This window comes from Echiichthys vipera (assembly GCF_963691815.1).
Source record: "Echiichthys vipera genome assembly, chromosome: 19".
Classification (NCBI taxonomy): Eukaryota; Metazoa; Chordata; class Actinopteri; order Perciformes; family Trachinidae; genus Echiichthys; species Echiichthys vipera.
The window spans coordinates 10,243,518-10,256,542 of record NC_139844.1 but is presented as its reverse complement, the minus strand read 5'-3'; the positions used below and the strand labels follow the sequence as shown (position 1 = coordinate 10,256,542).

The 13,025-nt window shown below is 39.9% G+C and overlaps 1 protein-coding gene across 2 annotated transcripts in view; it reads right to left on the bottom strand.

The window, feature by feature from the left end:
• Positions 1-910: 910 nt before the first annotated feature.
• Positions 911-13,025, bottom strand: part of scara5 (scavenger receptor class A, member 5 (putative)) — an 86,884-nt gene continuing 74,769 nt past the window's right edge. For both annotated transcript variants that reach the window (XM_083934267.1, XM_083934266.1), the window contains one exon: positions 911-6,898. In XM_083934267.1, coding sequence (XP_083790393.1) covers positions 6,765-6,898 — 134 coding nt within the window. In that variant the 3' untranslated portion in view covers positions 911-6,764. The remainder of the gene's footprint in view (positions 6,899-13,025) is intronic.

Genomic DNA, 13,025 nt, shown 5'->3' with positions numbered 1-13,025 from the left:
TCCAACCATCTACACATGGGTCACATTGGTTCCACTGGCAAATCTGTGGTATATATTTTACTGTATCAAATAAAATCTAATAAAAAAAAGTCTTACCTTCCTGGAGGATAAGTGAAACCACGCTGACCCGAGTCAAACCGGCTTCACAGTCTTTGTTCTGACTGTCGGCCGTGTGTGTTCCAGACATCAGGTGACTTCAACATCCACTTCACATGTGGAAGCATTCATACTTGTAATTACTCTTCAGAGCTGTCAATAAAGAAACACGCATGGTGTTCACACCCACATGCTTCAGCGCTTGTGATCACTTGTATAACTAGTGAAGTATTCAAATCCTTTAATAAAAGCTCACTGTAAAAATACTCAACTACAAGAACAATCCCTACATTCAAACCTATTATCATGTTTCTGGATTAATATTCCTGATGCATTAATGCATATGTTGTATTTTCCTGCTGTAGATCTTTAAGCTTGTGCTAATTTTTAATTCCTTTGTTTACTGTTGGGTAGTTTAATCTACAGTAGATCATCATGTTTGAAGCGTCGCTCTCCTGTGTTTTCAGCTTTGGGACAATGCATTTTACAGCGGATCCAAAAGGCTTTTTAAATGCGTTTATCATACAGAGTAGGAGAATTTTCTCAACACAGAAAGAAACACTTCATCCCCCAGTCTATCACTTAATTATTATGATGATCTAAAGCTGACGAACAAATGTAGTGAAGTAAAAAGTATGTTTGCCTCTGAGATGCAGCGGAGTAGAAGTATAAAGCTGCACACCAAGTTCCTTGAATTTTACCTACTTGAATAAATATTCCACCACTGCTCACACACAAGTGAACTTCCTCCCTCTCTCTTCACCATGTTTACGTCTGAAAAGTGCCTTCAAATGAACCATCAGAAATCACAAAGTTCACCTGTTTAAACAAATCTACATTTTATTACTTCAGCACTGCATATACAGCATTTTAGTAGTACACATCAACAGAACATAAAGTAAAAAGTGTACTGCAGTATCGAGTATTTTCTTGACATTGTCACGTTTGTTTTTGTACGTATGTTGTCAACCTCACAGCCCTTATATGTGTTATGACCAGCACAATGTAATAAAAAACAGACACGTGTATTCGCATATGTGCTTGGAGCCATTACGCCAAAGTTTGGCATAGAAAGGTCTTTGTACATCCAAGTATACATTCTTTAAAAAAATGACACATTTAAGTGGTTAAGTGCACTTTGCAATGTGCTCTCACTTTCAAAATGGCCTGGCTTTAGGCTGCTTTACATGTTCAAAGTCAAGTTATTCGAGTTATTTGACCCTGTGAGGCAGAAGCATTGATCTGAGGTCGGAGGAACCTCTAACCAATCAGGAAATCACATCACAACAGTTTTTATCCTGCTGATATCTGATAGGCTGCAACTTTCCCGGGAAAGAATACCAGTCAAGATACATTTAGCTGCGAGAAGAAGATCATCTGGAGGAGACACGCTGGTTTAATTGTGCCCATAAGGTTTTGATATTTTGCAGTTTTCAGAAAACCTCTTTACCACCACAAACATTTAGTTTGATTTCTCTTTCCTATAACTGGACAGAGAAAGTGTGTATTGTATAACGTACAGTATAGTTAATCCTGCATGATTATTCCCTACCTGTAAAATGCAGCCTCTACCATGACAGTAAGCAGTCACATTCTAACGACTTTAAATCTAATTTGAAATGCTACCTCAGAGTTTCTTCATCATTAGTGAGGAAGCCTGTTGGTGTCATTTGATGTGAAAACATGTTGGAGATTTTGAGGCTATATTGCGGCGGCGAACTCTAGTGTAGTGTCGTAGTGATTATGACGGAAGCAAGGGAGGAAGTTAGGTGACATTGTCTTTTTGTTCTACGCAGGTGCAAAGATTGTTGAGACCAGGAATTTACCTCAAAGTACTTTTAGACCTGGTGCAGGACAAAAAAAGCCAATGTGAAAGCAACAGTCGACTCAAGTTACGTCACAAATCTACTTATTTTAACCCAAACTATGAGCTTTTCCTAAACTTAACCATGTAGTTTTGTTGCCTAAACCCAACCAAACTTCACAACGTTAACCAGATTACGTTACGAGCGTGGGCGTATTCAGAGCCAACGGGCCCCTGGGCACAGACATGTAAGAGGCCCCCCACTGTCTACGAAGGAACAAGACATCCAAATTCAAAGAGTCTACTTTTAGTTGTTTTGTAGCAGCTTTTTGTGGTTACATTACGTCCATTTTTAGTTGTTTGAATGTCTTTGTAATTGTTTGGCATCTTTGTGCTTGTTTTGCATCCTTTTGTGGTAGTTTCGCATCTATTTTTAGAAATTTTGCGTTTCTATGTGGCCATTTTGTTTCCATCTGTGGTCATTTTACAACAATTTCTAATAATAATTCTTCTCTTACACTTTATTCTTGTGTTAGGTTAAAATGTTTTTGTATAATTGCACTGTCGTTATTTGCTGCTCTGTGTGCCCTGAATTGCCCCCCGGGGACAAATAAAGTTTTTTGAATTGAATTTGAATAATTTTGCATGTCTCTGTTGTCATTCTTTGGGTCTATTTGGTCGTTTTGCATCTCTTCGTGAACGTTTTGCATCCCGATAGTCATTTGACAGTCTTCCAGCCGTTTCGTGTATACATGTGATCATTCTAGTTTGTTTTTTTAAATTATATTTTGTGAATAAAGTCAGCCAGTTAGTATTCAAACTGGCTGAACTGTGTTCTGAATCCTTGAGTCTGCTCACTGAGGTATAACTGTGACTTTACTTCTAAGACGTGTTTATGAAAGTCCGTTCTGCTGGCAAATACCTAGTTTATGATAATGAGAACAACTTATTACTATTTTCCTGTAAAATATCACATTCAGAGGATTGAAAAAGTCTGAATATTTATCCTTTGTAACTTTACTTCATCCACTTTGCACCTCGTAAAAGGAAATGGCAGAAAAGAAAAGCTGGGAGCACTGCCATGTCTATGTAGCTGCACCAGCAGTTCCAGCTTCTATCAAAAAGACTTAATTGATGAATATTAAAGGCCTACTGGAATCAATACTGTGCAATAAAACACGCTCAAACCTGCGTAAATATAAAACTATTTTCTGACAAAATGCTTCAAAGGAATTTCAATCTTTAATATTTTGTTTGCTTTTCGGGTTAAAAGAGAAGATGACAAATAAGCGACTGAGTAAAAATATACTGAAGGAGCTCTGGGTGTTATCTTTGGCTGTTGTTTGAGAAAGGCAGAGCTTTCAAGTCGTAACCACGGCCAAAGTGCCGCATGTGACGCCTCTACAAGATGAATGAGGGTCATCAGGACGGGACATAAAGACCTGGCTGCCACTCAGTCGTACTGTCAGCTACACTTTGGTGCTGCACAGAAAAACAGAGCAGATATTGTACAAGTGTGTGGGTTTGTATGTGTGTGTGTGTGTGTGTGTGTTAGTTAGACTATGACACTCAATCATGCACACATTGGTTGGAAAGTACAGAACTCTACTCTATGACCCTGTAAATTTCCAATTTGTTCCATTCATTCATTTTAATAAAAAACACCGCATTGAGTCCAGAAAGAATAAACTGCTGATTATAAAAGTGTAATCTGTAATACTGTAAATTTAAATTTAATGTATATCGACCGTTTTGTGTGGGATTGTATGATAGGTCCTTTGATTTGTGTCATACTGGAAACTTTGGCAGCCTCAAGTTGCAGTGAAAGATCTGTCATCTGTGTTTAAATAAATCTATTTTTTAATATTAAGGGACTTGACTGCCCAGAAATCTTTCAAAGTGTCAGAGGATGTTCTGTCACTGTCGGCTGCTGTATTTCACATCTTATTATGGTTTAAAGAAAATCTTTTGTGGTATTTGAGAAGAATTTGGAGGGAAAATATATGTTAATCTGCCACATTTCATTTTGGGACGACATTCTTCATCTTAAACCTGCCACTGTATTTTTAAATCAAAGTAATAATATTGAAGGTTTTCATTTAAATAAATGTCTGTTAATTCAATATTTATCTCCAAATAAGGTGACACAATGCAGTTTTACGAGCTATGAGTGTCTGTGGCAACTTTTACCCCAAAGTTTCTTCAATGAACATTTGAAGCAATTCCCTTTTAAGGTGCTGTAGCGTCTTCTGGGACACATCAGTTGACTCAGTCTGATTTCTCACCTCATTTTCCCTTTCCCCAGACTCCCTTTCCCCTCTTATATTTGTCTTCTTCTGTGGTTTTAAACCCTCGACAAACACCAAGGCACTTGAACACGAGGTAGAGAAAGTAATTTCTTTCTTTCTAAATGGACATCATGTGTGCAGATTCATTTTCATAAGAAAGAAAGTGGGCCGGACAGTTCTTGCTTTGTTTCAACCAGAAGAGCTGACACAGACAGGTTTCACTGCAGAATAAAGGAGCAGAGGGAATTCAACTACAGCCCTTTGAGGTTTGTCAGATCTTAAGGTGCACTAAAGAATGTTTTCCCTCTTCAGATATCCAAACCCGACTGGTAAAGAGAGGTTCCTGCAAAGACACTTGGGAGGTACCGCACCGGCCTTTTTGGATTCAAGAGCAGCCGTAAAGATGAAACCCCACTGAGAGAGCCATAAAAGTCAGAAGAAAAGTGCTTGTTTGCTATGGTTGGTTTGGTGTGTGTGTGTGTGTGTGTGTGTGTGTGTGTGTGTGTGCAGATACACATATGCATTATTGCTGAAACAACCCAACTTCTGGCAGGAAATACTGACAGTCATAAATCGTAACGGCGTCCATGCATTGATCCCCCCAGTCGCCAGAATAAAACGTCGGCAGTGTAGATTTCTGCAAACCACAGATATGCTGAATCTCAACACTTCTGAACGACTGCGACCTGTTCTCATTCCCCTACATGCTTTTTGACGCTGCGCGGTAACAGTTTTAGAACACCTGGATAACACTGCGAATTCAAACAAACGCTACTTGGCTTAGTTAAGGAAAAGATCGCGATCTGGGTTTAAAAAAAAGTACGTCTGTTTCGTCGTTAAGTTTAATTTTCACGAGCTGCGGCCTCCTGTGTGAAAGAGCTTTGTGTGTCCGACCCAACCATCCAGTCTGCGGCTTGTTACTACGCCACCCGACTTCAGTCTCATACAGATGTGCCAAAAACATTTCATATCAACGTTCCTGTAGTCTGGCTTATCAGCTGTACAGTGCTGGGATAAAGCCAGGGTTTCTCCTCCTCCGCAGACGATTGTGATTTTTTTAAAGAAGTACAAACAAGAGTGTTTTTCCCCCCCTATCCCAGAATGACAAGCCAGTGTAGCCTGTTGATGTGAGGCATAATGGCAACATTATTCTGTCAATTGCAGCGACAACAGTTTCTTAATCTTTGTTAGTTGCACCCCCCTGTTTTCATAAAAAAATATGCAGAGTAAACAGTTTGGTGATTTGCAGGTTAAGTCGTCTATATGCACGGTGGTTAGCTCTGAAATGCAGAACAACAGTCATTTGGAGTCGTGCTCCTCAAAGTTCTGTTTTAGTCTCCACCAACTAATAACAAATTGCTGAATACTCTACATTAATTCACAAGCATGTCACTACCCCTTTGTATCTGTCTCTGTGTAACAGAGTGGGTTAAGCTGATTTTCAATGTACACTGTTCAGCAACGGAGCAATTTTCTAGCAAAGGCAGAGAAGAAGAGCTCCAGCTAGCAAACACAGAAGTTAAACAATGCATGATTTCAAATATTCCCAAACAAAGATTTCTAAAAGATTTCTAAAGGTTTTATGAGGAAGGAAATGTAGTGGTTTGTCAGACCTCAAGGACACACACAGTATGTTTCTGTGAGTGTGAACAGACCAAAGCTATAAAGACCTAAACCTTTGTTTTGATCCAGGCTGTAAACATGTTTATTTCTGCTGTAAAGTTGGGCATTTTAACATGAAAGTCTATGAGGATCGACTCACTTTTGGAGTTAGCCTCAAGTGGCCATTCAAGGAACTGCAGTTTTTGGCACTTTCAAGATGGCTTCATTATTCAGCCCTGGAGGTTGCTGCTTGTTGTCTGCATAAAACTCTACAAGGCGCCTTTAACTCCAGTTTTAACTCGTCCTCTTTTGACCTGCAAATCACCAAATTACTGCCTCGTAGGAAATGCTATATGCTGTATAATAAGGCAACTCTGTGTATGTTTAGCATCACTCAAAAGCCATTCCTACATAATACTGTGAAGAGCAGCTGCCTGTAAATCAAGACTCAGTTCGACTGTGACTCCGTCAAGTCAGTTTCTTTATGTGCCGTTTCACCTCCTCAAAAACTTGGGAGACAAATGAAGACCCTGGGATGATGACGTTGTTGAATTAGACCTTCCACACTGAAGGTCAAAACAAGCTAACCTGCACCCAGACGAGCCTCTGAGGGCTGATGACCTTCGGCCTTCCCTGACAACAGGTGAGCTCGGATTAAGCAGTCCTGTCGCGCCATTGTCCTCAGCTTATATGGTTGCTCAAAGTTTGAAAATGTGTGCATTTTCTTAGCTCCCATGCTTCAGTTTGGTAGCTAAAATGATCAAATGTTTAATCATGAACTGCAGATTTAGTTCATGCACAACGTGGAGGTTTGTCACTTATTTTTGTGGCAGGTAAGAAAAACGACACACTGCTAATGTGACTCCCCTGGTGATGGCAGCACGTTGTGCACCTTGTAGCTTCTTGAAAGTTTAAGGCACTGTCTTGAGGAGATTCCCGGCCGCTGCAGCAGTGACAGGCTCAAGAAGGTTTTTTTAGACGGTGCATGTCACACCAGCGTCCTCCACGTGGCCGCAGTTGGTTTTGCCCCAGCCGGAAAACTTACACTGGTGGATGGTGTCCTCGTTCCCCACACACGCTACGTCATCCATCCAGATCAGACCGGAACCTGCACAGAAAGAAGGAACGAATTTATACATTGTTGTGTACTTGGCAGTGTTGAGAGGGAGAGCCGGGCGTTTTCTGACACCTATATTAACCGCCAAATTGAAAGAGTGTGTGTCATTGCTGCAGAGAGTTCAGCACATCATGTGTGACTGTAGCAGTTCAGCTCTGGAGCCTCTTTGTCTTGTTTTTGTTCTTTGCTCCCATCTGTTTTCTTTTGCTTTTATAGTTCCTGTTTTTTTCATACTTTTGCCTTTAGTGAAGTAAAAAACCAATAAATATATATTTGAAAAAAGGTCCATGAATTCCAAGGGGTAATTTGTTTTCAGAAGTGGGGGGTAAACAATGAAGAAGAAAGAAAGAAAATACAGCAAATAACACATTTTGATAAAATGTGTTATTTTACTTTCAATAGTAATTCAATTAATACAAAAGAAAATACTATGTAAAACTCTGACCCCTCCTCGCCGGCTAAATGACAACAGAAGCGCACAGCCCCTGACCACTTTGCTTCACTCTTCATCCCTATCCTCTCCTATCTGGCATGTTTTTATAGTCCCGCCCACACACCCTGCACGCCGTGACTGGTGGTACAAACCCAGTGCCCAACGCCAACTCCCAGAAACAGACACTGCCACACTTTCTAGTGGGTCATAAGTGATGATTAAGAGGGATTATTTTTGTACTGAGCCTATAAAATAAATATAATTTTACTCATTGATTGTACCTGGTACTTTGTGATGTTTACTACAAACTTGTTTAATACAAAATCTCTGTAAATTATCTTATATTTAAGGTTCAATTTCTGCATCTTTGAGGGCAATATTAACAGCTGATAAAAATAAAGATTAAATCATCTTTTAACCTGAAACATGTGTCTGGCAGTTGTTTTTTGAGATGTCTGCAGGGAATGCCTTTAAGGCTGCACACCCCTAAGAACCGGGGGGGTGGGGGGGTTGGAGCTGATTCCAGCTGACATTGGCCGTGAGCCGGGGTACACCCTGGACAGGACGCCAGTCTATCACAGGGCACATAGAGACAAACAGAGACAGAACCATTCACACTCACACTTACACATGCATGTCTTTGAATTGTAGGAGGAAACCGGAGAGCCCGGAGAAAACCCATGCAGACACAGGGAGAACATGCAAACTCCACACAAACTCCTAGCCCCAGCTAGGATTTGAACCAGGAACCCTCTTGCTGTGAGGCAACATTGCTAACCACCATCCCACCGTGCCGCTCAACTGACATATTTTACGTATTTTTAATTCCTGGCTTTTGCAGTGCTTGTTTTTTTCCTCTCTCTTACTTTAATGAGACCATAATGCACCTTAATACCAAGGCAAATTCCTTTTTTCTCATTCAGATTCAGTGTTGTAACCTGAGAGGTGAAATCTGGAATCCTTTCCCAGGACACTCAAAGAGAATCACCCATTTAGACTGCAGTACAAATGTGGTATGCAACAAATGGGAAAAAAAATGAAGTAACTTCCTAAGTTTTCTTCATCATTATAAAAGATCAAAAATCACATCTGGACTTCGACACCAGCGGTCCAAGTTCAGCGTTCCCTCTGATGGCTCGTTCATGCATCACTTTCCCTCTTGTTCATGTCCTCGGTCCAAACGATGCAACTGCAGCCAAAGAGAGTGAACATGTTGGCTGCTGGAGGTGCTTGTTAATCACCAGCTGATGTATGAGAGTGCCGTAAATAATGTTTAGGTCATAAAGGCGCTGCAAGAATAAGGTAAGAAGAATCATTAAAGATCCAAACCACTCCCCTCTAATTTTTAATAATATTTTTATTAGTCCCCACCAAACCCTAACCCTGAGAAAAGGAGAATTTAATAAAAATAAATTAACCATAAATAATAATAAATAAATACAAAGAAGATAACATAATAATAAAAAAGAATAATAATGATAATGATAAAAATAAAAAACAAAACAAATAAAGTAGGAACATGCATGTAGATGTCCACAGGCTCCTCACTCCAGCTCATAGTTAACAAAAATAAAAACTTCATGTCACCTTAAGGGTCCTTTCAACTGATAACAGAGCATGTGAGCGGAGACGTGAGCAAGCAGGGAGTGCAAGGGTTTTGGATGGAGCGCAGGGCAGAATCTTTAAAAAGTTGTCGCCTGTATGAGCTCGTCTCTATTATTGCAGCGCAGCAGTACATAAAGATGGCTGGATTCCCCTCAACACAGCGCATGTTTTTTCTTTTTTTTGCAGCGAGTGGCGTGGGATTATGAGTGGAACGCGAGGAGGGATCCCCCCCTTCCAGGACAGAAATAATGTAATAATTTATCAGGAAGGCACATGCTCGTCTTTGCCTAGAAGTTAGAAGGTTAAAGGTAAAAGGGCCTAAAGGCAAGTTTTATTAGATTCAGAGACCTAAATCGTAAAAAGTCATCGTTATGAGTGTGCATATACGAGTCTTCTGATTGAGTCAGCAAGTACTCCTCACAGGATTGCTGATCAGATAATATTATCCGGTAATAATACACATTCGTTCCAACTCGTAAGAAGAGCTTTTGGCAGCATCGTTTTGCTATAAAACTTTGGTTCCTGTTTCTAAAAACCAGGAGTGGCTGGAGGGTTTCAGGAAAGTCCCTTCAGTTCAGTTTTGCAACAGTTTTTAGAGGCTCGGAGGAGTTTGGTCCTCAGCTGTGAGGGAACACGAGTGAAACCATTTGGTTGTACTCACGTGCGGATAATGCAGTTTAAGGATACATGACTAAAAGCGTTTATGTGCTGCAGGTGGGAAGAGAGGCTGAATCGTACCTGTCATCTCTGCTGCCCTAAATCCTCACTGTTTAACTTTATTTGAAGAAACACAGGAGGATTGTCGTGTCAGTGAAGTCACGGACGAGGAAGATTGAAAGCACAAAATCAAAATTCACATTAAACAGAGAAGTATAATCAAATGCACTAGTTGAGCTTGGGGCCAGCAGCTCTCATGAGTCCAAACTTAAATAATTTGAACCTCTTAATCTTCCACTTCCATTATTTCCTCTTATAACTGGCAGAGAGTTCAAGGCGCTCTCAAGATCAAGACAACGGGAGAGTGAATTATCGCCCCGTGAGGACCGTTTGAAAAAATGATTGCTGTTTGTGATTTGTGGAACAGAACATGGAGCCCATTTTTTAATTCTTGAGTCCCTTTTCCTTAATTTATGTGTAAGCAGAAATAACTCAACACAGAGCAAGAGGTTGCAAAGTTCTGTAAAAACAGAAGGGAGCTGCACTGTAATTTTCTTTTTATCCAAGTTTGATTGTTTGATCTTAAAGTGATCAAACAAAGAATCCAAGGAGCATTTTAAATTATCATAATAAGCTGATTTTTTATTGTTTTCCTTAATGTGGAACTGATATTTGTCTATGCTTACATACTGAATGAGTTACTCTTATGTACAGGACAAAAGAGATCTTCCTTGTCACTACCTACTGGATGTAAATAAAGGATTAACTAACTTTTGTTTGTTGAAAGTTAGCAACACCAGCATTAGCATCCAGTACGTCCACATGAGGCAGCATTTGTTGTTTCAAAGCTTTAGCTCTTTAGCTTCCTTCTCTTTGTTCAGTTTGAGCTCGGTCGACCAGCTTGGCGAGCGTGTTGACATTTGACCTGGCAGCCTACAGTGATTTAATCGGTATTCAAACAATGTCAGAATAGCCTTCCAGATTTTAAAATCACATTTACTCCAAAACACAAATACATCACACACAAAAAAAACTGTAATAATAAATCTTGCAGCCTTCCAGGAATCTGTCTACGGTCTCACCGTGCTAGCAAATTAAGTATTTCTGTTGAAAGCACATTCGTGAAAATTCAACCCCATCGACCCCAAACAGAAATATCAGAGAGGCTTCATGAACCATGCACCAGAGAAACGTGGCCTGAACTCTCGCTGGGACTGCATATCACAGTTGTGTTTGTTCCATTAAAGCTTTTTTGCAGAGACAAGTGTCTCTGCAGCTCTGGTGCCACACTGGGCTGAGGCTTGATAATATGTGTGTTGGAAAGATTTACTGTTTGAAATACATTCCCTAAACTGCTGACTATAGGGAATTGGTTTGTTTCCAATCCTGCCAGTTTAAGCTTGGCTTGTTTTTGTATTTAAACCACGTTTGAGGTCAATTAGAACAACTGTAGCAGGAAAAAGTCGGTTTGAAAACTTTATATCATCAATGGACACATAAACTCTCGGACGAAACCCAGATTCATAAACTGTAGGTTGACTTGAAATCAAAAATGTGCTTCAAACTGTTTTCAGTCTATACAACACATGGCTCTCTCAAGCGTTAGACCTTCAAATTAGATAAGAAAACAAATATAAAATAAAATAAACTTCTCCCAGGACAAGGAGATATAACATATTGAATTGTCCACAAATCAATCTTCTGCAAAATCTGTTCAAAATGTTGCATATAAAGGCAGATATCTGCATCCGCAAAAATCAGCATCTCAATCAAACCATATGCTTCCAACATTCCTGCTTTGCTTCACAACGTAACAGAACAAAAGAGGAACTGGCTGCAGATTTGACATCTTCAAAGCAACATGAAACACCAGGCGCACGTGTCTCCGTGCAGGCGTGCACAGGATGGGAATGAGGTATTCACCGGGGAATACATGAGCCCCAGCTGTTCGGCTGCTGTGCCTTCTCAGGGTTTGCTTAAATGGACACGGACCTTTAAACTGTTTACACTGGAGCTCAACACACTTTTACTGCAATGTTTGCACCGCTCGCATTAAAATTATGACACACTCACAAATAAGTGTTTGATCACCACAAACACTGAGTGGGATTTGAAGGGGAACACCAAGGGGGAGATTTTGAAAAGAGTCACTCAATTTCAGAGTGATTTGAAGGATTAAAAGGCTGTTTGAAAAAGTGTGCTGACAAAAAAAGCCAATGTTATCTGCAGAAAACCTGTCTCTCTGTAACTGACTCTCCTTGAAGGATGATGTCTGTGTTTCCTCACTGATTAGGTTGGACAAACTCATGGGTGATATAAATCATTGTTCACCTATGCAGAGAAAGCTACTATTCATCATCTTTTCGGGCTGATTTTGTTGTAAAACCACTTTAGGCAAATGTGTGATTTGTGACATTGGGCTGTATAAATAAAATTGACTGGACAGGTGACCAAAATGTTGCTGGAGCAGCTGCAGATGACTGCAGACACTTAAATGCTCTTCTCTTTTGTTTTTGTTTTATAGTTGTTATTTGTCCTCTTAAAGGGATAGTTCTGCTATTATAAAGTGGGGTTGTAGTCAGTGTGCAATCTACAGTAGATAACGGCAGACAGGAAGCTGCTGTGGACTTGGGCAGCACTCTAAATGTATTTAAGCCACCTAAAAAAATCAATTTTAGTTTAAATATATATATATATATATATATATATATATATATATATATATATATATATATATATATATGCATATATGTATATGTTATATTTAAAATATTTCTGCTGCTTTATCTTGCTGTCAGAGAGACTCTTTTCCAGTTTCCACAGAAGTTTTCCCTGTCGTTCAGTCTACGTCTGTTTCTTCGTACTCTGGCTCATAAAGGGATCCTCGTCTCCACAGTGAACGGCATTTTGTCGTCGCTGTTATAGATATCTAAAACGTAGATGTCTTGAATCCCAATTTGCTCCCAAAATATGTACAATAACAAAAAAATACAAGTTGCACTGGACGAACGTGTCTGTCAAATGATGCTGTGGCACGTATACATAAATATTTAGATATAACGTCATTAATGTTGGAAGGCAATCTGTGTCTGAGAAATGCCTTGAAAGCTTTAAAAGAGGTCCTGAATTTAACAAAGTTAAAGGGAGGTGACTGGTCTGAAAAGATTCATTTGAATTCCAGATTGTTTTTAATTGAATCCAGCCGTGATGGTAGTCGCTGCTGTTTTCTGGAGGTCGTCCCCTGGAACAAAGGCATGTTTTCCCCCAATTTTCCAGACCTAATGGTAACAACTGTGCCTGGACAGAGACTCTGAATGATGTAAGGTTGACTTGTTGAATGAAATAAAATGAGAGAAAGAGAGAGATGGATGTGACCTCTGAGGCTCTGTCTTGACGACATCTGGCTCACATGTCTTTCCCCAT